This window comes from Canis lupus, chromosome 27 (genome assembly GCF_011100685.1).
Source record: "Canis lupus familiaris isolate Mischka breed German Shepherd chromosome 27, alternate assembly UU_Cfam_GSD_1.0, whole genome shotgun sequence".
In the NCBI taxonomy this organism is placed as follows: Eukaryota; Metazoa; Chordata; class Mammalia; order Carnivora; family Canidae; genus Canis; species Canis lupus.
Genome location: NC_049248.1, coordinates 25,575,681 through 25,601,919, shown reverse-complemented (window position 1 = coordinate 25,601,919; position 26,239 = coordinate 25,575,681). Strand labels below are relative to the sequence as shown.

Here is a 26,239-nt window from a genome sequence, read left to right as displayed (position 1 = left end):
GTGAGTGAATCCTGCATAGGCACATTTCTAAAAGAGACAGATTGGGTTAAAATTTAAAATAGGCACCCCAAGAAAACAGTCTCTGGAATGTTGGAGTGGAATTGATTCCTGGAAATATGCTGAGATTGGGCTGTAGGTGGCTAAATTCTGGATTAGAGTATGTCCACTTGGCTCCAAGAAAGTACATTCTCTTTTAGGAGGTAAATCTGGAGATCAAGATCAAGATGTTTCCAAACTGAATACATTTTACGCTTTTCTGGATTTGTTGAATTTCCTATATTGTAGTTTTCTTATTGATCTGATCATAATTGACCATGCTAATAATTATGCTGAGGTGTATGGATAAATATATATATGTATTTGCTGGACAAAATTTTTCAAAACTTAAATTTAAAAATTCATGTAGAACATGATAAAAAGCAGGCAGAGGAAAGAGGAAGAAGAAAGCTAAGGGAGGAAGGGTTTTCAAGATACTTCAGGTTCTAAATGCCATTGAAGTCCAAGTAACAACATGATAACTAAATTGTAGAGTTAAAGGTGAACGTTAGTGTATGATTTTAGAATGCTGTGATTTTTATAGGTCAGGTAATAGTTTAAGAACAGTTTAGAGCAGCTGATTGCTTGTTCTGAATCTGTTAACACTTCATTTAAATTTTCCTTATTCTGTTCATTGGAGATGTAGAGGTGTAGTAAAGAGTAGGAAGTGTAGTTTGAGTCCATAGAAAAATGATTTGAATTTAGAAATTTAGAAGTTGAGCTATTCTCCCTTAAGCGGAAATACTCTTCTTTGCTGGTCAGTCATAGGCAAGGATCTGTGGTATTAGCCTATCCACTCATCTCCTGTTGGGGCTCATGTGGTTTTATTTCATAATTGCCTTTTGCAAATACTTGATTAGAATTGGAGGCAAGAGTGGGGGCTGGAGAAGCTGGAGAAGGCTTGTTCTTTGTAAAGATTTAGGTAAATGTTAACTGAATTAGATGTTTTGGTGATGCAAAAATTTTTATTACAAAATACTCTCAATGTTCCAATGTTTCAGTCCTTAGTGTTTATTAGAAAAATATTTTCCAAAATTAGAGTAAAATTTTCTTTTCATTTTATGATAGGTTTGTAACCAAATTATTAGAAGATCTCATCTTCTTTGTGGCTGATGTACTTAATAATGGACAAGAAGTTCTGGATGTGGTTATCACTAAGCCAAACCGAGAACGTCAAAAATTAATGAGGGAACAAAACATATTGGCACAGGTGAATGTTTTCATATAATAAATTTGCATATTTAATGTTCTTGAATTATAGCATCAGGAAAGTTCTTGTGTTAGTTACCAATTGTTGTGTAACAAGTTACCCCAAGACTTTGTGGCTGAAAGCAACAGATACTAGTCTCACAGTTTCTGTAGATTAGGAATCTGGGAGTGGTTTAAGGGAGGTGGTTCTTCTTCAGGGCCTTTCACAAGACTGCAGTCAAGGTGCTGGCTGGGGCTGCGGTCATCTCAGTCTCAAAAGGCAGAAGAATCACTTCCCCTGAAGGCCTCTGGTAAGACTGCCTCCAGATTTGGAAGCTTGCTTTCCTTAGAAATGAGCGGGCCAAGAGAGAACAAGGAGGGCACCTAGATGGAAGGAAGCACAGTCTCTTTAATAACTTAATCTGAGAAGTAACACCTCATCAATTCTACTATTCTACTGTGTTCTATTAGAAATGAGTCGATAAATCCAGCCCAAAGTCAAGGAGACAGGATTGCATAAGGATGTGAATTCTAGGAGGCAGGGATCACTGGGGCCATCTTAGAGATAACCTCCCACAGACCTCTCACAAAACCTATGGAGTCAGACTATCTCCAGAAAAGGTGTTGGAATAATTTTCTAAGTAAAAGTTCCAGGATAACTTGGAAAGTGCCATCTCCATCTACTTCCTACTTCTGCCCCTCCCTTCCTTAGGAAAGGAGAGAAGTCTATTCATGAGCTCACAAGTGCTCTATACAATATTCTAGGTTTTTTCAAGTCTAGAGCTGCACCTGTACTATGTCTTTCGGAAATTGTTCATAACACACCAGTAAATTAATTCACTTCCTGATAATATGCACAAATGGGCATGCCTACTTTTATGTGGTTTTCATATTCAGGTTAATTGCTACAAAGTAATGGTACTCTTCATTAGTTAAGTGCGAGCTCAAAGAAGACACTTAAAAAATTAAAAAAAATCATGTTATTAGTATATATGCTGTTGTGGCGATAGGAAGGGAGAATAGTAGACATATCGCCAATTAATATTCTCTAGCTGATTGTCTGAAAATATAAAATCAACACTTCTTTCAAAAAAATAAAGATTGTAAATCTAATGAGACAAAGGCTTTTCTGACATTAGCATTCTTTTGTATAAAACATTTGATTTCAAGGACTTTTAGGACCTTGAATGATTTATTAATATTATTTCAACCAACATATGTCTAATCTTTTATTTCAGTATTTTAAATATAAAATTCAAGGTTTAGTGAATATAAAATTATTGAAGTAACTTTAATTTATTGTATTTCATAAACTACAAAAGACGATTCTTTTCTATTTTGCTTTCTTGTAGTAATACTCATGCCCTTGTATAGGTGCTCTTTCATAAACAATTTACTCATCTACCAGCTTAGCTCGAGGTGACCTTACCTGCTGTCCTGCTGCCTAAAAGAGTTATATTCCTCAATGCTTTTTAAATATTTCCCAGCTGCTAACCTTGGTGTAATGTGAGTCCTTGGGTACCACCAGTTGCCCGTGTGGCACCTTATTTATTTGAATACTGATACATTCATTGATTTGGCGACATCTTTATGTACCAAGAACAATAAATGAACTCTTTCCAAAGGATGTTTAGAAGCAGTATTTGGAGGTAATTTTCTGATGTCAATTTCAGATGAACAGTAAATGTTTTCTTTATATTATTTTGGAGAGTTATAGAACACCGTAGAAATAATTATAAAGCTTACAGAAATGAAATTATTTTTAGTTCATTTGAGTATGTTCTTGTAATTTGGTACAACCCGACGTCTTTATATTCTTATTTTAATAAAATATAATTTCTAAACAAAATAAAATGTTTTATTTAAATGTTTTTGTCAATTTAGAGAATCCTTTAAATGGTATTTTTTTCTGTTTCTTAATATGCTGGTTCTGTATTCTAAATCTTTTTTCATCCTTCATATGAATTCTATTCAAATATTACAAAAGTGTTCTTGAGTCAATGTCCTTATTTGTAAAACATATACCTCCATTCATCAGAATGGGTTATTGTTGTTTTTTACTGATAGGTATTTGGAATTCTTAAAGCACCCTTTAAGGAGAAGGCAGGAGAAGGCTCAATGCTGAGACTTGAAGATCTGGGGGACCAAAGATATGCTCCTTACAAGTATATGCTGAGGCTGTGTTACCGTGTGCTGAGACATTCACAGCAAGACTACCGGAAAAATCAGGTTGGAGTGTAGCCCGCCCATCTTTTAAAGTACATTTAAAGTATGGCTCAGGTTCTTTGGTTACTGTTCTAAATTACATAAAATAGGAATGGGAATTTCCACTCTGCAGTGAAATGTTTTATGTTGGCCACAAAAATGACCTGTAAGTATTTCTGTACTGACATATGTATTTATTCTTCTGTGTGCAATCAGAATCTTTGGGGGAAGATGTCTGAGGTCTTTGTTAAATGGTATTAGCTTTTGCTAGGCAGGAGGCCCACTGGATGTGTTATGTAAAGAAGAGGGAGACATTTCTTGATGTTTCTAGGAACATGTGAGGTTTCCTATCATTACTTGTAGGCCAAAAAGTTCCTTGTCTGGTGGCAAAGATAGGGCAGGTACATCTGGAATATAAGGGAGAGACAAAGAGGGGACATGAGAGAGAAAAGACAGGATTATGGGAATTCAGAAGACAGAGAGCTCAGTGTGACTAGGGGAGCCCAGGAAGGGAGCTTAGAGAAGGAAGCATTTGAGGAGAATGAGACTCATTTTCATAATCTATATGGGAACAGGTATTTCAGTGAAGAAGGGTCTATGAAGAGAGAATGATGGCTGCTACAAAGGGCACTTTTGTTCCAAGATAATCCTAACTGTGAGGACAGGGAACCTAGGGCTATAGTTAAAAGTTGCCAATGGCAAGTGAAATTTATTTCTTTTAAGTTTCATTTTTATCTTAAAAATGCACAGTATTGGGGATCCCTGGGTGGTGCAGTGGTTTAGCGCCTGCCTTTGGCCAAGGGCGCGATCCTGGAGACCCGGGATCGAATCCCACGTCGGGCTCCCGGTGCATGGAGCCTGCTTCTCCCTCTGCCTATGTCTCTGCCTCTCTCTCTCTCTCTCTCTCTCTCTTTCTGTGTGACTATCATAAATAAATAAAAATTTAAAAAAATGCACAGTATTTTGCAAAGTGTTTAATCGATGTGTTTCTTTAATATGAAATTGTTTATAATTAATGATCGTTTCCTAAATCAGCATCTTCTGTTTCTCTTAGCCAGTTTGAGAGTAGAGTATGGCTTCGGTTACTTTTGTGGATTAGTTTAGTGTGAGAGAGGGCTGGTGAGGCAGGTCAGCTGATTTGATTTTTTTATCAGCATCTTGATCTATTTATCAAACTTCTTGGAGGCTTGCCTTATACTAGGTATGATTATAATAGTCATAAAAGTATATAAATCAATACATGTCTTTAAAATGATATACTAACAGAAGACATTTACTTTACTTATCTGGCTACCCAATGTAAGCTATCATTTTGAAAGGCCACAAAATTGCTGCTTAGAATATAATTAAATTTGTGCAATCTGTATCATTTTCAGGGAGTAACTAAATTCCAGTAAATTTTGTCTAAGCAAAAACACTTTGTAATCAATAAATTTGCCCCTCATAGAACCAGAGATACGTTCTCAAGGAGAATCCCCGCAAAGTTGAAGTGAGAACTATGGATTATGGAAGGGGTTAGTTAAGTTTAGCAGGTCTATCTATGGTTGTGTGGGATACTTGCTTGCATGCAGAATGTGGGACATGAGCAGTAGTGTTTTGAAATATAGGAGAGTCAGTGTGAAGACTGAGGAACAGATTAAATAATGCATGATTGAAACTCTCAATGGCTTTTTCTTGCTCTTAGAATAGCATTTTTGTCCTTTGCCCTGGCTCTCAAGGACCTACCTCTCCAACTTCAACTCTTGTTATCTCCTTACTTGCTACCCTGTAGCTACAGTGGCCACCTTTGTTTATGGAATATAAAGAGCGTGATTCCACTACCTACCTAGATGGTTTCTCTCCCCATGGCTGCCTCCTTTTGCTCATTCCCATCTTTTACATCCCAGCTCAGGTATCACTTCTTTAGCTTCTCTCCCATCTGAAGTTGCCACTTTTCCAGATCCCTTTGTTTCACTTCACTTATTAACATATAAAAGGACCATATTTATTATCTGGCTTACTGCCTTTTTTCACACTGGGATGTGAGATCCATGAGAATTCACCTATCCTGTTTGCCGCATATGCCTAGTTTTTCAAACAGCCTGGAATGTAGTAAGCTTTCAAGAAATATTTACAGGATGGAAAAAAAAGAAAAAAATATTTACAGGATGAATGATCTGGTCAATAAAGTAATTGATTAATCATATTATTTTGTTTAATAGCCTTTTAAAATAAAAAGTGGTATGGAATTTTATTATTTTAAGAAGATTTAATTGGAATATGTACAAAAAAGAAATCACTGCAAGTCCGCCTGGGATCTCCATGTAACAAGTATAGATCTCATGCCATGAACAAAATATCAGAGCCATTTTCTTTCTGTAATTACGATAAAATCAGTGGTTATGACTTTCAGTAAGAGTTAGAAGAAGGGCCTCTTTTAGGCTGGTAAAATTTACCATGTCAAAAGAAATTGTTGTTTTAACTAGGTTTATTTTTGTTCTTCCTGTTTATGCTTTCAGAGTATAAGCACTCACATTAAATATATCTAGGTATATGATTTTCTATTATAATTTAAATTAGGCATATGCTCATATGTTTTAGTTTCCTTTCTCAAAAAGCCATATTTTTTGAAGGATTATTGCCTTTCTTTTGATAATGCATTTGAGTTTTCTGTTATGAATAAATTAATCAATGTTGCTGACTCTAATAGAACCTGTTATTTCTAAGCTGTTTGGCAGCGCATTCTGACAGTCTTTCTTCTTTGCAGGAATATATTGCTAAGAATTTCTGTGTCATGCAGTCCCAGATTGGCTATGATATTTTGGCAGAAGATACCATCACAGCTTTGTTGCACAACAACAGAAAACTACTAGAGAAACATATCACAGCAAAAGAAATAGAAACATTTGTCAGTTTACTCAGGAGAAATCGTGAGCCAAGGTTTGAAGTGGTTCATGTAGTATTCTTTACTAGTGGGAATTGTGCTTTATTTTTTGTGTTTTTTTGTTTGTTTGTTTTGCAAAAAAAGCCTTTTCCTTTATTTTTAGAATGTTTTAAAAGTTGAAATTATTTTTTTGAAAAGATTCATTTATTTATTTGACAGAGACGCAGAGAGAGAGAGAGGAGAGAGAGACCATATGAGGGGGGGGAAGGGGAAGAAGGAGAAGGAGAGAGAGAATCCTCAAGCAGACTCCCTGCTGAGCAGGGAGCCCAATGCAGGGCTTGATCCCAGGACCCTAAGATCATGACCTGAGCCCAAGTCAAGAGACATACTTTTAACTGAGTGAGCCACCCAAGCACCTCTTAAAAGTCAAAATTCTTTCACATCACTAACTTGCATGGACAAAACTATGTTGGGTTTGCTGTTATAATAATTATGTATCATACAGTTATTACCTCATAGGAAATTAAAACATTTTATAGACATATTTAAATATAAGTAACTTTCATTCTAATCATGTATGTTTTTATAGTACTTCTAGTTTTTAAAAATATATTCATGTACATTGTCTCATTTAAATCTTTGTACATTGCCATGAGATATGCTGGTTGTATATTATAATTACTAATATATTATATTATTATAAATTATTATCCACATTTTAGAGAACAGAAAACAGAAGCCTAGATATCAACTTGTCCAAGAAAACCCTAGTAGTAAGGAATATTACCATAAAACCATAATTACCTATTACTAACATTATGGTAATATTCCTTATGATTGGAGTATTCCATCTAATTTACTTTTTATTGTACCATGCTACTGTATCTGGGAGAAATGAATGCAGAAATGTCAATCAGACTGACAGTTTTCTTTACTAATTAGCACAGCAAATAAATGTTAGAAGGTAGAAATGGGTCTTTGACTCAACTAGGCCATGCTCACTTTCAGTAACTGTGTGCTGTTTTCGTATTTTACTCAGTACAGCATTAGCTTTCATCTGCTTTTGTTTTGTTATCCAGTTCTTGAATAGTCTCTTTTTAGGGCAGATAAATGATTTTCTAAACATAATAAGTCACAGTGCTATGGGAGGAATATCACCAAATAAATAGAAACAAACATATCCTTTTTTGAGAGAAAATTTGTATTAAACACAAATAATTGGATGTTTAATTTGTTTCTAATGATGAAGTAGATAAGCAACATATTAAAAGCTATTGTAAGGGGGTATTAAAAATAGATCTAAAAAGTTACTTTCATTATATCCCCAAATATTTTTATTGTGATATTCTGTGAAATGCCTTTTCCTAGCATTCAATTTATTATTTTTTTTCTCTTGCTAGGTTTTTGGATTATTTATCAGATCTGTGTGTGTCCAATACCACTGCTATACCTGTAACTCAAGAACTCATCTGTAAATTTATGTTGAGCCCAGGCAATGCGGACATTCTCATTCAAACTAAGTAAGCCCAGATAGGGGAGGAATCTTTTTCTGTTCATTATTTTTAAACACCATAGTTCCTGTCATATTTGTGAGTTAGCCTCTTTATAGATTTTTGTATGTATAATTTATTTCAAGGCTGGTCTCGATGCAAGTAGACAACCCTATGGAGAGCTCCATCCTTTCAGATGACATTGATGATGAAGAAGTTTGGCTCTACTGGATTGATAGCAACAAGGAACCTCATGGCAAAGCAATAAGGCACCTTGCTCAAGAAGCAAAAGAAGGCACAAAAGCTGATTTGGAAGTTCTTACCTATTATAGGTAAAGAATCATAATTGTCAATGTTACATATTCATTGAGAGAATATTCTCTGAAACCTCTAAAAGTCAGGTATCTATGAAGAGGAAATTTTAAAAGTCATGTCAAAACTAAGGTAGCTGAAATATTTAATATTATTTAAAATATTCAAAATAAAAGTGGACATCTGTGTTTGCCACCTACACAACTTGCAATTTTCTGATTTTTCACTAATTTGAAATTGATGTGCAGCAGAGAGTTTTTTTTTTTTTTTCTGTTATTGATTGGTGTGGGTACAGATGGGAGACATATTGGGACTGTGGTGTTGGACTTGAGGGATGGAACTGAGCTGGGTGTGCTGATCCAGCTTCAGAGGCAAACTTGGAGAAAGTAAGCCAGCAGGAATGTAGAGAGCTTATGAATATGTGGACAGCTCAGACTGGAGAAAAGCTGGTATCTATAGTTATGAAAGGTGGCACATGGCAGCAGAGGTTGCCATGGAAGTTGCTGGTGGTCAGTATGTTGGGAACAATGATCTAGCTGGTGTATTTGAGCTTAAGGTATCGAAACCTTTAGCAGATGCCCATGGAAACAGTTGGGCTCAAATGACAGGAATCTGAGAAAGGCGGAGCATCCCCCATGTTTCCTGGTTTCTAGAGGTATTGCAACAAAGCCAAGGCTAATCCTTAATCTCAGAGGCTGATGAATCCAAGTGTAACTGATGCTATTTGGGTGGGTCACATTTGGTTTTGGAACTGTGTGGATCTAAAGTTAGACTAGCTAGATGTTAGAGCTGGAGCTCGGTAGGAATGGGCAGGAAGGAGATGGTTTCATGGGATCTTTCATCCATGGCCCTCAGGCTTAGTGTATTTGTAATCCTAGGAGACAAAAAACAGAGAGCATAATGACACTTGCCACCAGACACATGTTGGTGGAACAAGTAAGAGAATTGCAACTTGAATGGACATAGAGACAATTTCATGTATTTGTTATTTGATCTTAACTTACTACCCCAAAAATTTGACTCCAGTGTCACAAACACTTGGAAATATTGGTGTCCTATAAAAGTAAATAGTAGATACTGATTGATATTGTGCTGTTTAAGAACTTTATCAAGAGAAGACAAATAATGTAATATGTTTCATATTTTTAAGGTACCAGCTAAATCTCTTTGCAAGGATGTGCTTGGATCGCCAATATCTGGCCATAAATCAGATTTCTACACAGCTCTCTGTTGATTTGATCCTGCGGTGTGTGTCGGATGAGAGCCTGCCATTTGACCTCCGAGCATCTTTTTGCCGCCTCATGCTCCACATGCATGTTGACCGGGATCCTCAGGAGTCTGTGGTGCCTGTCCGCTATGCCAGGCTCTGGACCGAAATCCCTACAAAGATCACAATTCATGAGTATGTTTAGAAACATTTCTTGAACACTTTAAATTCAGTAGATGAACTCAAAATCAAATGTCTTCAATTTTGAAATGAAATATATGGAAGGTCATTTCTGTGTTCAAACTCAGGTTGTTAGCCTTTATTTTTTTTTAGCATTTAAATTATTTTTTAAAGTATTAATTCCAGTTAGTTAATATACAGTGTTATATTAGTTTCAGGTGTACAGTATAGTGATTCAACACTTCCATACTTCACCTGGTGCTCATCACAAGTGCACCCATTACTCCCTATCACCTATTTAACTCATCCCCCCATCCAGGTTGTTGGTCTTTCAAATACAAATAAGATATGCTTTTTGGAGAGTAAAATGACAACTCTTAAAAATAGAAACATCATTCTGGAAACCAATAAATGGAAATCGTATTTATGATAGGAATAACAATTTTTAAGTGCTTCTTAAAAACATCTAGAAGGGTTAACTAAGTTACCTAAACCTAAGAAGCTGGGAGGTTAAAGTATATATATTTTCCTATTTTTGAATGATTCCAATCAACTTAGCTTCATATTCTTTCTATCTTTCCAGATATGATTCTATAACAGACTCTTCCAGAAATGATATGAAGAGGAAATTTGCACTGACAATGGAATTTGTTGAAGAATACTTGAAAGAAGTTGTAAATCAGCCCTTTCCTTTTGGGGATAAAGAAAAAAACAAACTGACATTTGAGGTATTTCATACAAACAACTCATTTGTGAGGTTATTCAGTTTTCCCTGTCAAAAATTAGATATATTGAGCACCAAAGTTTTTTTTCAGTCTAATATTTAGGATGTTTTGGTAATTGGATAGTTTAGTTGATGAATGTATGATTCCCTCTGGCATTGATTAAAAGATAGATTTGATGTTTTAATTAGACCTGATGTCCAAAACAAAATATTTTATTTATAATTATTTGTTACCTATTGTTTTCGTGGATTTGGGGTAATTTCATTTATCTGTGTAAGCTTTATTGCATTTCATGAACAAAAGACAGTTTGCATACATTGTAATTTGTTTGGATACATCTTCCCCCCCATCTCTGTGTAAGTGAAATTGTTAGTAGCCTCATTAAACTGAATGAAATGCCTTCGGTTTTAATATCATTTAGGGGATATAATGACAAAACTAGAGAAGAGATGCCATTACTTGATACCTGGTGTATTAGGTATCCACTGATGTATAACATATTACTCCCAAACTTAGTTCAAGCAAGAAGCATTTATTATTTTACAGTTTCAATGGGTCAGAAATCTGAAAATGTATCATTCTGGCTCAGGGACTCTCATGAAAGTGTAATGAAGCTGTTGACTGGGGTTGCAGTTACCTCTAGCTAGATGACCTGCTAAGCTTGCTCACTCATGTGTTTCTTGGTGGCCATACTTCCTTACTGGCTGTTGACCAGAGGCTTCATCTTTTTTCCATGTGGGCCTTTCCATAGACTGCCTGTGTCCTTATGGTACCCAGAGCAAGCCATTAGAGAGAGAGAAAGTGAGAGAGAACCCAAGATGGAAGTTGTCGTCTTCTCTAAGCTAATCTTGGAAGTGGTATGCTATCACTTCAGCTGTGTTCTGTTCATCACACAGACCATCCTTGGTGCAGTGTGAAAAGATACCATACTTTGGGGACCATGTTGGAAGCTAGCTGTCATACCTAGGATGTTTCATAGTGTCCAGAAAACCACAAAACAGCATAGGGAACAAATTATTTCTGGACAAATTTGGGGATAATATACATTTATTAACATAATTCATTAATGTAACCATTTATTAAGTGATATCCTACTGATTTAAGTAAGTTAATGTTTAGTTAAGTAAATCATTCTAATGTAGATTTCTTTAAACACCTTGATACACCTGAAATCTTCTTTTTGGCTTCCTTGTTGACTGTTCACCAGACACCAATCTTGTCATCTGGGCTTTTGATAGAGATGACAAACTGGCCTTAAATGGATTTAATTATGAACTTGAATAAATCAAAGTTCAGTGGCTGCTTTTGCAGACATTTTAATTCCTAGGCATTAAAGAATTAAAAAGTTTAGAAATACCTGCACTAATTTAGATAATATAAAAACAATCAATGTTAATTTCAGGTATGCCTGGGTGGCTCAGTCAGTTAAGCATCCGACTCTTGATTTCAGCTTGAATCGTGATCTTAGCTCAGGTCTTGACCTCAGGGTCATGAGTTCAAGCTCTGCACGGGGCTCTGTGCTGGGCATGGAACCTACTTAAAAAAAATCAATATTAATTTCAGTTTCTAATGTTATTTTTTCTTTTCTTATCCCCCCTCCCTTTTTTTTTAATTAAGGTGGTCCACTTGGCTCGGAATCTTATATACTTTGGATTTTATAGTTTCAGTGAATTGTTGAGACTAACAAGAACACTTCTGGCTATCCTAGATATCGTACAGGCCCCCATGTCTTCGTATTTTGAGAGATTAAGCAAATTTCAAGATGGAGGTAAGAATTTTTGAGAAAAGTTATAATCTTTTTGGAAGTGAGATTAAAAACAAATCTACAGAGAAGTGGTTGTTAAATGTACCTGCTAATGAATGTGTACAAATGAAAAGTGATCCTATGATAGGGTTAAGTGATAATAGGCTAGATTTATAAACATACTTTTTTCTTATCTGAAATATGAAGATGATAATAATAGTAGCTTCCTCACAGCTTCCTCATGAGAATTGAATGAATGTATACAGTTTATTCAAGGTACTTACAATAGGACTATCTCATAATGCAATAAAAATTTTTTTGATGGTGATTGTCTTAGGTTGGATGCATACAAACAGTGAGAGGTAGAGAATCGTTTGCAGGGAGTATATTGAAGAATGTGTTCAGGATATGCAACTGTAAGGAAGTGAGAAAGGTAGGGCTGGGCAGATGGAGAAACTGATCCATACTACAGTTAGAACTGAGACACCAGATGTTCATATAAGGAAATCTAGAGCGGGGTGGCTTTTTACAGTTGGCATAAATTAAGGCAAAGGGGCTGAGTTTTGTATTCTTACATCAGCCAACCACTGATTGATGACTTTGTCATGGAGTGGGGAGTGTAACCTTAGGTAAGACAGTTCCCTTTGGTCAGGGTCACTCTTAATGAGAGGCATAGTGAGAGATCAGCAACATGATGCTCCCAACTGGGAGAATAGGTGCCTGAACTCTGAAGGGGGACCTGGGTAGAGCACCGTGTGTCCACTGCAGTGTCTACTACAGGATTAAAAAAGTAAAACTGGGCAGCTCCAGTGGCCCAGTGGTTTAGCGCTGCCTTCAGCCTGGGGTGTGATCCTGGAGACCTGGGATTGAGTCCCATGTCAGGCTCCCTGTATGGATCCTGCTTCTCCCTCTGCCTATGTCTCTGCCTCTCTCTCTCTATCTCTCTCTCTCTCTCTGTCATGAATAAATAAAATCTTAAAAAAAAAAAGCAAAACCAGAAATGTAATTTCAGACTTCAGGAAGAAGTATCTGGTTCAGAGTTATAAATGAGGAACTTCCAGATAGCTGAAGTAATTCATTTCTGCTGCCTAAATCTCGATAATTTCTACATTTTCCAAAAATCTGGAGAGATCAATAAGAAGCAAATTTTATGACATAAATCCCTCCCCTTCAGCAGAACTAGAAGACAGAGGACAATACAAACTTCAGGTGTAAATAGAAAGGTAGTGTCAGTTTTCCGTAGAGCTGTCTCCCAAGTTCTCACTGCAAATCTTTGTAGACAATTAGAAGGTTCTGGGAAAGCAGTGCAGAAGAGACAAGAAGGGATTGTATGCAAATCACCCTCAGAAAGAAAGTCTATGCTAATTGTGAAAAAACTGACAGAGAATCTGGGTAGATAAGAGCTCTGAGTAAAGAGGAAAGGGCTTAACAGTACAGGGGTAGCAGCTGTGGAAAAGCAGTATTTCTAGAGATGAAGAGGGTTAATGTTCATCCCTAGAGATGAGGTAAAGTCACCCTTTGGAATCTTTTTGGTGAAGGGAAAAAGAAGCCAGGGGACAAAGTCCTGAGTACCACAAGATCAAAACAAAACAAAACAAAACAAAATTGCAGGAAATGTGTGTAACTCCTTTCCATTGCTGCTCTTCAAGAGCCAAACTTTAAAGAAATCGTACTTTGCCACTCTGACAGGAGAGAGTATTCTTGAACTAAAGAATATGTAAACCAGCTCATATTGTCAACTTTGTCCAAGAAATGCAGATATGAAATTGGTTCTCTTACATATGAAGCTACTGTAAGGGCAACCCCGGTGGCTCAGAGGTTTAGTGCCTACCTTCAGCCCAGGGCGTGATCCTGGAGTCCCAGGATCGAGTCCCACGTCGGGCTCCCTGCATGGAGCCTGCTTCTCCCTCTGCCTGTGTCTCTGCCTCTCTGTGTGTCTCTCATGGATAAATAAATAAAATCTTTTTAAAAAAAGAAGCTACTGTAAGATCAAAATAGAATGGAGAATCAAAAAATTTCAGCTGGTAGAAATTCTTTGAAAAACAACCACCAAAGTAAAGAAGAGAAGTAAAGAGAAGTAAATTGTAACATGAGACTCTAGAGTGAATTAAACATCTTTAAACAAACATTGGGATATGAAAAACACTTTGAATCATAGATCAAAAAACTAAGGTTATAAGTGGACCAAAAAAACCTAGAAGAGATGAAATGAAGGTTTATTGGAATCAGGAGACATAGAATAAAATGGTAGACTTTATTCTTTTTAGATATACAGACTAAATTATGTTATCAAAAGAATAGATTTGAATGAAAGTATAAAATGCACCATTGAAAAAAGGCAGGAAAACAATGATGAGAATTGTTAGTAATATGAAGAAAAAAGTAAAAAGAGAGAAAGTGGTTGAAATAGAAGAAAGGCAAAGAAGAATGTGAATAATGAATAATTGGAATTCCTCTGAAGAAGAAAACAATGGAACAGAACTAATTTTAAAATTACAATCCAAGAAAACATTCTATAAATAAAAGATAACTTAAATTCTCCATGGTGAAATTGTCTGGAATGGTGATCTCTAAGACATAGCATGATAAATATATAATATGTAGTGTATATTCAGATAGAGTTGTGATGTGTAGGGGGAGGCTCTATAAAAGAAAGTGGAGAAAAAAATGAAAAGATATATAAGCATTCTGTACTCTTCTGCAACTTTTATATGAAATTAGAATTTTATAAAAGTAAATGTCTATGAACAATATCTGAATGAAAGCAAAGGAAGAGCCAAGAACAGCAACGGTAAATCAAAGAGCAGGGATATGCTGGTTGTCTATCCTATTTCTGTTTTCTGAATCCCACCAATGAGAGGCTCCTCTTAACAGTCCCAGAGGGTATTTTATAATCTCCAGTTTATTCTGAATTAAACCATTCTTTAAAAGTTAGAAATTGATCTTGACTATTGGGCTCAGTACTCACAGTCTGCTTTCAGACTTTTACCTAAAGAAAAGTATTATTTTCCTCTCAAAATTTGCACATATCTTGTGTGTACTCTCCTTGTCATGTCTATATCTACCCTGTGAGACATACTTTTTATGCTTTTAAGTTATTCATGATTTTCTTTTTTTTTAAATAATAAATTTATTTTTTATTGGTGTTCAATTTGCCAACATACAGAATAACACCCAGTGCTCATCCCGTCAAGTGCCGCCCTCAGTGTCTATCACCCATTCACCCCCACCCTCCGCCCTCCTCCCCTTCCACCACCCCTAGTTCATTTCCCAGAGTTAGGAGTCTTCATGTTCTGTCTCCCTTTCTGATATTTCCTACCCATTTCTTCCCCCTTCCCTTCTATTCCCTTTCACTATTATTTATATTCCCCAAATGAATGAGAACATATAATGTTTGTCCTTCTCTGATTGACTTACTTCACTCAGCATAATACCCTCCAGTTCCATCCATGTTGAAGCAAATGGTGGGTATTTGTCATTTCTAATAGCTGAGGAATATTCCATTGTATACATAAACCACATCTTCTTTATCCATTCATCTTTCGATGGACACTGAGGCTCCTGCCACAGTTTGGCTATTGTGGACATTGCTGCTATAGACATCGGGGTGCAGGTTTCCCGGCGTTTCATTGCATCTGTATCTTTGGGGTGAATCCCCAGCAGTGCAATTGCTGGGTCTATTTTTAGGGCAGGTCTATTTTTAACTCTTTGAGGAACCTCCACACAGTTTTCCAGAGTGGCTGCACCAGTTCACATTCCCACCAACAGTGCAAGAGGGTTCCCTTTTCTCTGCATCCTCTCCAACATTTGTGGTTTCCTGCCTTGTGAATTTTCCCCATTCTCACTGGTGGGAGGTGGTATCTCATTGTGGTTTTGATTTGTATTTCCCTGATGGCAAGTGAAGTGAAAAGAGCATTTTCTCATGTGCGTGTTGGCCATGTCTATGTCTTCCTCTGTGAGATTTCTGTTCATGTCTTTTGCCCATTTCATGATTGGATTGTTTGTTTCTTTGGTGTTGAGTTTAATAAGTTCTTTATAGATTATTCATGATTTTCATATTTTCTCATGGAATCCATTCATCTCTGATATTTTAATCATCCTTTCAGCAATTTAAGAACCATTAATTAATTTTTTCAACAAGAATTTATTGAGTTACTATTGCATGCCAGACACTGTGCTACTCACTGGAAATAAAGAAGATAAACTCCTTAGCCACAATGAGGACAGACAATTAATACAGAGATAGAATTCCTCCCTTCTCCCTACCTGGGGAGACAGAGAATAAACAAATGAGTCTACACTATAACATCAGATGATGCTATGTAGAAAAATAAAGTAGGACAATATGGAGAGTGGTAGAGTAAGTGGGGAGGACAGAATGGACTGAACGACCTCTGACATTTGAGCAGAGACCTACATCTGTCAAGGAAAGCCAGCCCTGAGGCTGAATAAGCTTGACAAGTGAGAGGAGTAGCAGGAAGGCCATTTTGGCTGGGGTAAAGTGAGGGCGGGGAGAATAGTAGGAGAGAAGGTTGGAGAATCCTAGATTGTAGAGCCGTGCAGACCTGTGAATTTGAATTTTGTTCTGAGTTTGATGGGCAACTTTTGGAAGGATTTGAGAAAGGATTGATAGGATCCGATAATTTTGGCTGATGAGTAGAGAACGGAGAATACTGATATGGGCATAGTGGTTGAAGACCATAGTTAGGAGGCTGTTGGGGAATTGAGTGATGGTGATGAACCAGGAGAATAGTTTTAAGAGTAGGAGAGAAGTGGGTGAATTGAAAATTTTATAGTCTTAACTGATAGGGCTTGAATGTGAAATGAGAAGGTGGAGAGGCAGAGATTATTCCTAGGTTTGAATTAACATTCAAGTGAATATGGTACTATTATCTGGGTAGGAAGGACTGGTGGATGAGGGTGTTGGAGGGCAAATCAGGATTTCTATTTGGGAACATTGGGTTTAAATACCTATTGGGCATCCAAGTGGAGATGTTATGTCAACAGTTGGATATACGAATGAAGCTTTAGGGTAATGTCAGGGTAGAAAAAATAATGTCAGAATCAGTGCATAGAAAACATTCAAAATCTCAGACTGAATAAGATCACTTAGGGAGTGATCGTTGATGAGGAAGAAATGAGGTCTGAAGATTGAATCTTGGGACCCTCCAATATTGAGCCATCAGATAAGAGTGGCCAGTGAGAAAGAACTCCAGGACAATGTGAGATCTTGGAAGCCAAGTAAAAAAGTAATGCTAGATAATTTTAATTGTTTGTAGGCTTATATGAATATATTTCCTAGGTAACTAATATTCATTGAATTACCCTACGTGCTAAGTGATTTTACATGGATTACCTCCTGCATAGTATGATTTGTGCTTAAAAATGGCACTATTAAATTTACATTATTAAAATATAGAACACCACAATTTTACTCCAGTATTAAAATAGATTCATAATAGTTTTTATGAGCCAATTATAATTCTCTAAGAAACCTTATGTTTTATCGATGAGAAGTATCTATATATGCACTGCATGAACCGAGACTCAGAGGTTTCTTCCTTTTGAGACAGGTATGTCAAGTAGAACACTGTCTCTTGATTTGGGGAAATACATTTTCCTAATTGGTAGAATGGGGTTTGTGGGTTTTGGCTAGATTTTTGGAATCTGAAAGAATGTGCTTATTCTCTTACTAGTAAATACCCCAGAATTCTGTTATCCTGGTTTTGGTGTGTTGAAATTAATTTGAATTAAGGACCATAGTTTTAAGATCTCTTCTCTTGATGTCTGCAAATCAGGGAGAAAATTATTTTTTTACACATTCCTATGATTGGGTACATAATACAAACTGTGAGAAAAGATGGTTTGTTGTTAAGCATGATTTAGTAACAATTATAATTGAATTACAGCTGATACTTCTGAGAGATGTTATGCTGGGCTTTCTTCCTTGTACTCACCTCTAGAAATCTTTCCCGAGGAATCATTTTTGCTTTTATTAATGTTCAACATTTGTTTAATGTTAATTTGCATTGTTAACTTTTTAGAAACTTTTATCTTCAAGTACAAATATGGAAAAGCATAGTCAGGGAGATTAACTTGCCTAAGATGCCCTAGTAAGTTAACAGCATTGCTATGAGTTAAAGCATAAGAAATTGGTCTTCCTATTGTTTGTACCACTTGATTATTTATCAGTCCAGTGAGCTAATATATATGTATATACTTTTTTCTTTATCTAGTCATCAAATTTTTTGAGGAATGATGATGACAGAAAGCTGAATTGATCAGATCTGTACTTATCAGCAAAATCTGGAGATAAAATAACAGTTTTACAGTATAGAAAGCTTGGGTATATATGTTGCTACCAATATTGAGCCATATAATGTAAATTTAATGTTCTTCATCCAATGATTAATATCATTTGCCATCCCTGTTTAGGGCCTGTTAAGGTGCCTTAGTTATCCAGAGCTTCTGGAAAGTCATGATGATATGGAGATCTATGGAGAATGCTACTCCAGTGGTGTATCAATTGAAGACCAAGCAGGAAGCAGCACTCTCTAATTTAGGGAGTTTTTTTTTAATAAATTTATTTTTTATTGGTGTTCAATTTACCAACATACAGAATAACACCCAGTGCTCATCCCGTCAAGTGCCCCCCTCAGTGCCCGTCACCCATTCACCTCCACCCCCCACCCTCCTCCCTTTCCACCACCCCTAGTTCGTTTCCCAGAGTTAGGAGTCTTTATGTTCTGTCTCCCTTTCTGTTATTTCCCACACATTTCTTCTCCCTTCCCTTATATTCCCTTTCACTATTATTTATATTACCCAAATGAATGAGAACATATAATGTTTGTCCTTCTCCGACTGACTTACTTCACTCAGCATTTAGGGAGTTTAATATACAAAGGTGTGGGCTGGGTGCATGGAAACCACAAAAAATAGTGCAGTACATACCATGAGGTAGTCCAATGAGCTAATATTTTAGAAAAATTGTAACTGAGGGTAGAATATTGGTTCATAAATTTTTAAAAAGTGAACACTTTATACGGGATCAGTTTTATAAATATGGATTTTTTAAGCTAAGTAAACAAAATTCAAAGTTTAAAATAAAAGGAAACTGGGGCAAAGCAATGTCATGTGCCTCTAGATGTGATGCAGTGAGAAGGACATAGTATACCCTATTAAGTATCCCTGAAAAAAATTCAGAATGTCCAGCTAATCATGAAGAATTATGAGACAAGTACAAATTGTGGGAACAACTGGCTTGAACTTTTCAAAATGCTCATGTCATGAAAGGCTAAGAAACCCTCCCAGATTAAAGGAGATCAAAGAGACATGACAAGTAGATACAATATGTGATTTTGGATCAGGAAAAATATCATCTACAGAAGATATTATTGCACAATTGGTGAAATTTGAATATGGATTGTATATTAGGCTGTGGTAGTAGATCAAATTTCTTGAATTTTATAATTGTACTGTGGTTATGTAAGAGGATGTACTTGTTTTTACCAAATACAAAGGAGAAGAATTGAGAGTTAAAAGGTCATGATTTGTGGAACTGACTCTTAAATAGTGCAGGAAAGATATGTATTTATGTATGGAGAGACTGAGAGAGAAAGAGAGAGAGAGAGAGGATGCAAATATGGCTGAATTTGTGAATCTCATAAAACTGGACAGAAGGTTTTTTTTTATTTTTAAAGATTTTATTTATTTATTTATTCATGAGAGAGAGAGAGAGAGAGAGAGAGAGGCAGAGACACAGGCAGAGGGAGAAGCAGGCTCCATGCAGGAAGCCCGATGCGGGACTCGATCCTGGGACTCCAGGATCACGCCCTGGGCTGAAGGGGCGCCAAACTGCTAAGCCACCCAGGGATCCCCTGGGACGAAGGTATTATAGGAATTCTTTGTATTATTCTTTCAACTCCTCTCATAAATTTGAAAATGTTTCCAAACAAAAAGTTAATGACTTAAATAATTAGCCAAGTAGGAAAATGATTTATTATATATGAGATGACACTTCAAACTCGGAGCATTACTTTCCATCTCTACTAGGAGGTGTGTTATTATAGCTGAGTTCTATTAGACTATAAATTCCTAACAAAGGTTCTATTAGACTCTATAAATTCTTAACAAAATGAGCAAGAGAGAACACATTTCTGGAATCTCTAAATGTGGAGACAGGATTTTCAGGCCTGGGAAAAATTCCTGTGGTACAGGATGAGAGACAGAGGTTGGTGCCAGAGAGGAAATCCCAGATTATGGAAAGTACCTGGGGCGCCCGCTGGGGAGGAGGGGTGGTAAGGAACTGTTACTTGAAAGGACAACTCATGGGAGCCATAGCAATGTGGCCACATTGCAATACCCAGTATATCATCATCTTAAGTGATCTAGATTATATTTTCCCATTTTAGTGAAACTTTATTTAATTGGAAGTCATTTACAAAGCACGATTATTTTAAAAATAGGAAGTAGTTTTATAAGCATTGTTGCTAGATGAACCAGTTCCTTCAAGTAAGTGATAATAATCTTCTTTTCTCATACGGTGTCTGGAAAGTTTTGTGCAAGAGAACCAGGTCTTTTTTTATCCTCTTGATCTACTTACCACGTACTAATTCTGCTCCGGCACAGTTGGGGTTGGACATTCAGAGAAATGTGTTTGCTGGCTGTTTGGCAGGTCAGACCCAGGGGGGCGGGAGAAGAGGCCTGTCCAGGAGGAGAGGGTTTGTAGTTCCGTGGGGTTGCATTTCATGTGGCCCTCAGTGACACTTGTCTTAAGGAAGGTGTGCCTGTACAGCATTCATTTGTGTTTCGGGGAAATCCGGTCGGTTTAGATGTCCTGATTAGTGTCTGAGGGGATGGGGATGGAGAGTGGTGGCTGCAGAAGCTTTCCTCTTCTGGTTCCTCTGGAAACAGTGCAGCCCACTCCGTGCCACTGTGAGTCGTCCTCGTCCTAGAATTGGTTGTGAGTCTGAATCTAGCTCCCGGGCTGTGACTGCTCACCATCACAGTGGCTTTCAGTTGGCCAGAAATTGCTAGGCTCGGAGGAAGCTTTTAATTTTTATGCCTTGAGGTGGTCCGTTTAGAAAATTCTGCAGGCATGGAGACGCTGGGAGCTGGCACTGCCCTGGCCTGTGTTCTAGTGAAATAGAAGATCCTAACCCTCAGAACCACCAGTCCAATACCTTTCACTGGCTATGTACTCACTTAAGAAAAGAAATACTGTTTTCAAACAACTGTATTCACTCCCAGCAGGCTCTGCTGTTGAGTCAATTTGCTTTGCCTAATACCTATCATTTGCTCTCAGTGATTTAAAATGCACAGGCACCATTCAGTGTAATTGATCTTTTGGGTGGAAGGATTATGTCAAGCAGTGCTCTTCTTTGTCATATATAGAACTGAAAAGCCAAAGCATATGCTAGCTGAGAAGTTAGATATTTTCTTTAATTTTTTTAAAATTTAAATTCAATTTAATTGACATATAGTGTATTATTCGTTTCAGAGGTAGAGTTTAGCGACTCATCAGTTGCATATAACACCCAGTGTTCATTCCATCAGGTGCCCTCCTTAATGCCTATCACCCAGTTACCCCATACCTCCCCCCCATTCCCTCCAGCAACCCTCAGTTTGTTTCCTAGAATTAAGAGTCTCTTATGGTTTGCCTCCTTTTCTGTCTTATTTTATTTTTCCTTTCTTTTCCCTATGCTCATCAGTTTTGTTTCTTAAATTCCACATATGAGGGAAATCATATGATGTTTGTGTTTCTCTGGCTGGTAAGTCAGATATTTTCAACATACTTTTGAAACTGTATTCTATTTAAAAAATTGTTCTTTTTTTCCTCTTCATGGCTGCTGAAGGATATACAATTCAAGGATTGATCCTACTACTAATTAAGATCATTTTTTAAATAGCAAGATGGGTGTATTTTGTTCTCCTAGATAGTCATTCAAATATTTGGGAACAAATGTGAATATAACATATATTTTTCTAATGAACCACATAGCATGTTAACTCTGAGTAGTGAGAGAAAGCCCTATCACCATTTGAAAAGAGGCAGAACTTGACACAGTCTGGGCATGTTTGTATCTAGCTCAGTATTTAGTTATTCTGTCAATATCCTTCCACTTGTCTGTCATTTGAATGGAACTGGGATTCAAATTTAAACCTCCAACATGGAGCTATGACATTTTAACCCAGGAGTACGATGTAGGCCTAGTTAGGGTGTCTAGGCCGTGCTACAGTTTCTTTTCACAATTCTCTCCCCATCCTTGAACTCACCACAGTTTGAAAAGGCAATATATCAGAAAATGACCAAACAAGAGCTGAATACTTTCTTTAGATCTTTTATCATTTTGCTGTTTTACAACTTCAAATTCTTGGGAGTTTCCATAGTCAAGCCCTGAAATGTGGGCCAGTTCCTAATCAGTGACCAGATAATCTGTTTTGTGGGTATATATGTGTTGTAATGTTAATAATGGGAAATCACTAAAAATGTCAATGGGAGAGTTCCATTTACTTTTAGGATTTCCTTTCTTTTGAAGCTGCAGGTTTGGAGCTGAAGTGCCTTTGGTTTTAGAGAATAAGAAACAGATAACAACAGTGCCCTGGAAGGATTGGAACTGCACTGGGTGATTTATGGTCCTGTGGGTCCCACGCAGGGGAGGGAAGAGATAAGACGGGCGATTGGGAAGAGGCACTTTGGTTATATGTCTGTCTGGGAGCATTCCTTGCCCCAGGAGATTTGGAGAAGAGAGTAAGAGCAAGCTAACTCTCTGTTTAGTGGCAAACAACCAGCCAGCCATTTCTTCAGTTTAACTTCTTTTTTTTTTTGGCTTGGCAGGGACTTTGCATGATCCACCTTGAAATGCTTTTTCTGGCAGCATCATTGCTGTTAAAAAGAAGGGAAATTGAGATGGGAGGTGGAGCAGAAACATTTTTTAATATTGTTATATGGGTGGGAAAGGAAGAAAGTATTTGCAGGCAAAATATCTGCTAGAAAATAGTTTCTTCCTTTATAAAATTAGGTTAGTCTAACTGTGATCTTTATGGGCTCTTTCAGTTAAAAACTGTGATTCTTAGGAAGATTAGTATGTAACTCTCTTTCACTCACTGAATGGTGTTCTTTTTAACGTGTGTTGCAAAACACTTTCAGCCAATATTCATGAAGCACTACTCTCCTGGTTAATAGCTGTGATTGCTCTTTTGTAAAGCCACCAGCTAGAATGCCTGAAAACCAGAAGCCTTTATTCACTTAAAATATAGAGTGTATCATGAAAAAAGCAAGCAAGCAAGGATTTACCAGGTGCAGGTGAGGCTGAGGACATACGTATGTGGAGGTGGGGATGACAACGGACAGAAATAAGATTTAGTACAATGACCATAACTGAAGAACAGGTACCTATTTTCAAGACTCTTTCAAGTGTTCCTTCAACTTCTTTTAACTTTTAATCTGACCAAGCTCTTTCCAGGTCTCTGTAATGTGTGTAGTTTGTGTGGGAGTTCATAGTGCTCAGAAGTGTTAGCAAGGATTATTTGTGGGGGAAGATAGCACCGTTACCATTCTTCATTTGAAAATCCCTTGCAGCAATTTCTGAACTTGTTTTTCCCATTCTGCCTCTCAAGATTCTCCTTTGGATGGCCTGTCCTCTGACCTGTCCTCCCTCATTTCTGCTTTCAGTGATGTCCCTTTGCTTCGAACACATATGTCTTACCTCCGGTATGTGTCTTGTTCCTCGCACCTGCCTACTTCCTGTATGTTCTTCCCTTCTGCTTACTCCTTCTTTCCATTGGGATCATGTATTTCTAATAAAAAAAGCTTTTCATTCAGAGAAGCGGTAGAGATATCTGTGTAATCCTATTCACAGTGTTAGGTTTTCTCTTATCCCTCTGTATGTAAGCACTGTGTCAGATGAGCATGTTCTCCTAATACCTTGAGAGTCTTCCACTGATTTTTTTTTAAAAAAAGATTTATTTATTTGAGAGAGAAAGAGAGAGAGGAGGGGCAGAAAGACAGGGAGAGAAAGAACTCTCAAGCAGACTTCCCGTTGAGCATGGAGCCCAATACCAGGGGCTCGATCCCAGGACCCTGAGATGATGATGTGAGCCGAAATCAAGAGTTGGGCACTCAGCTGACTGAGCCACCCAGGCGCCCCATCTTCCACTGATTTTTAAAGAAGAACAACAATGGCAACAACAATGATGCCAATGTCCCTGAATCTCTGAAGTTACTTATTACAGGTTGGGTTCCCCAGGAAACAGACCCTGAACCAGAGGTTAGCATGAAGGAGATTTATTAGATTCCTCTTAGGATCAACACCAGTGGAATGGAAGGGAAAGAAGCAGAATTGGGCAAAGAGAGGAATCAGATTGTGACGCAGACCTAGTGAAAACTCTGGGGTGAGGGGAGATGTCTGCAGTTGGGATGTCTTTTCAGAGTTGTCTCCTAGGGAGTGAGAGTGGGGCTGAGCCTTTATGCCTCCATGGGCTGCCCTGGAATGGATGTGGGGCCTTGTTTGAGGTGGCTCTCTTCAGACTAGTCAGTCCCCGTATAGGGCTGACATTTGAGGGCTGTTGTCTGAATAGCACTTCCAGCAGCTGGGGCAGTATATTGTCCTTGATCCCTGAAAGGGAATCTGGGCGAGACTATCACATCATCCACCATAGATATCTTCCAGAAAAGTACCATGATTGGAAGAACTGTAGGCCAAGATTAAGATCTCCTAGGAAATACAGATTAGGAAGAAAAATAAAAATGATTTGATCTTATAGGAAATAGAGTGTAGGGAGAAAAGTAAAAACAACATTAAAACATTAAATGCAAAACAAAGTTCTAGATATGAAAATTTTCTAGAAACTGTCTACTTCCAAATGCCCCAGAATCACTGGTATCAGAAATCTGTTCTAGGGAGCAAGTCTTTTCTGGAATCCTCTTCTTCAGATATGAAGGAAGATTTCTGTGACTTTCTCATCTTCTGAGGCTGGTTCTCTCACAGCTTTGTGCTATGCTGACTGTGCCTCTGAGTTCTTTCTAGCTTAATGTATAATGTCTTTTATACTACCTGCCCCTGCCCCACCCCTCCCAGCTTTAAGCTTTTGTAAGTTAAAAAAAAAAAATGCCTGTGTAACTGCCCAGTTTTCTCTTAGTTATCAATAAAGCCTAAAAGGACTTTATCTCCCTCTGGGCTTAATCCTCTCTCCATATATCAAGAAAGTTTCAAACACAGGATTTATGTTAGATCGTGTTCCTTTTAAAACTCAAATGCATGTCTAAAAATAGGTGGAGAATAACTATGTAATATGTCTACTTTATACTGAGTTTCTGCCGTGTGCCAGGTCACACGTTGGCAAAAATTACTCGAAAAGGGTATTTATTATTTATATTAGCACACCTCTAGATCTTTTACATACTTTTACTTTTAATCCTTATTACACTCCAGCAATTAGGTATTATGGTCACTATTTTGTCCAGGAAATAGGCTTACAGAGAGGGTAAATACTTTGCCTAAGATCATACACAGCTTGTGGTTTGCTGCGCCAAATTTTGAATTCAGATATCTTTTCTTTTTCTTTTTCTCCACTTTCTTAAATAAAAAAACAAAAAACCCACAGCCCTATAGTTGATGTCCTTTCTGCATACTGTACTCTATCTAGATGACGTCTTCATCTGCAGGGATGCTGTTTTCTACTTTTCCCAAGTTTAGTTTCCAAGAAAGTTTAGTACTAAACTTTAGGTGTCTATTAAAGAGTTTTGATTTTACTTGAATTGATTTTACAGGTCAGATCAAAAAAGCTTTTTTAAACCAACAGTCATCCCTTCGTGAATGGTTGGGTTGTCTCAAAAACAAAGTTTCAATTACAAGTCTTAAAAGTTTTACCACTTAAATATCTCTTGAAGCTGAATGTTCCTCTTCACTCCCTGAAGTAAATTTCTGACTGGTCTCCATTTCTGGCTCTTTTTTCCACATTCCAACATAAGGGTCCTTCTAAAATCACATACCCGAGCTCTTTTACTAGTTCTCATCCTGTCTGGAGAATAACTCAGTTCTTTAAGTTGATGCCCAAGGGTTTTCATAATTTGCATCAGATATCTCTAGCTCTGTCTCTTGCTGTTTCCCCAGTAATTCTAAACAGTTTTATCTTGTTAGACACTTCTTAAAAAATATAGCCCAATATTTTTTTTTTTAAATTTTTTAAGTCAGTTTTTTGGTGCATGCTTAAGAACACTTTGCCTACCCAAATTAGCTAATTCTAAATCTTACATGGAAATGTGAAGGGCCAAGAGTAGCAAAGACA

General features: G+C 37.2%; 1 protein-coding gene across 2 annotated transcripts in view; it reads left to right on the top strand.

Moving 5' to 3' along the window:
- The window catches only part of ITPR2 (inositol 1,4,5-trisphosphate receptor type 2), a 472,751-nt gene that overhangs the window by 142,680 nt on the left and 303,832 nt on the right, over nucleotides 1-26,239 (top strand). For both annotated transcript variants that reach the window (XM_038577122.1, XM_038577123.1), the window contains exons 14-21: nucleotides 1,105-1,246; nucleotides 3,292-3,453; nucleotides 6,176-6,348; nucleotides 7,693-7,812; nucleotides 7,929-8,114; nucleotides 9,245-9,496; nucleotides 10,065-10,209; nucleotides 11,824-11,974. In XM_038577122.1, the coding sequence (XP_038433050.1) occupies nucleotides 1,105-1,246; nucleotides 3,292-3,453; nucleotides 6,176-6,348; nucleotides 7,693-7,812; nucleotides 7,929-8,114; nucleotides 9,245-9,496; nucleotides 10,065-10,209; nucleotides 11,824-11,974 (1,331 nt within the window). The remainder of the gene's footprint in view (nucleotides 1-1,104; nucleotides 1,247-3,291; nucleotides 3,454-6,175; nucleotides 6,349-7,692; nucleotides 7,813-7,928; nucleotides 8,115-9,244; nucleotides 9,497-10,064; nucleotides 10,210-11,823; nucleotides 11,975-26,239) is intronic.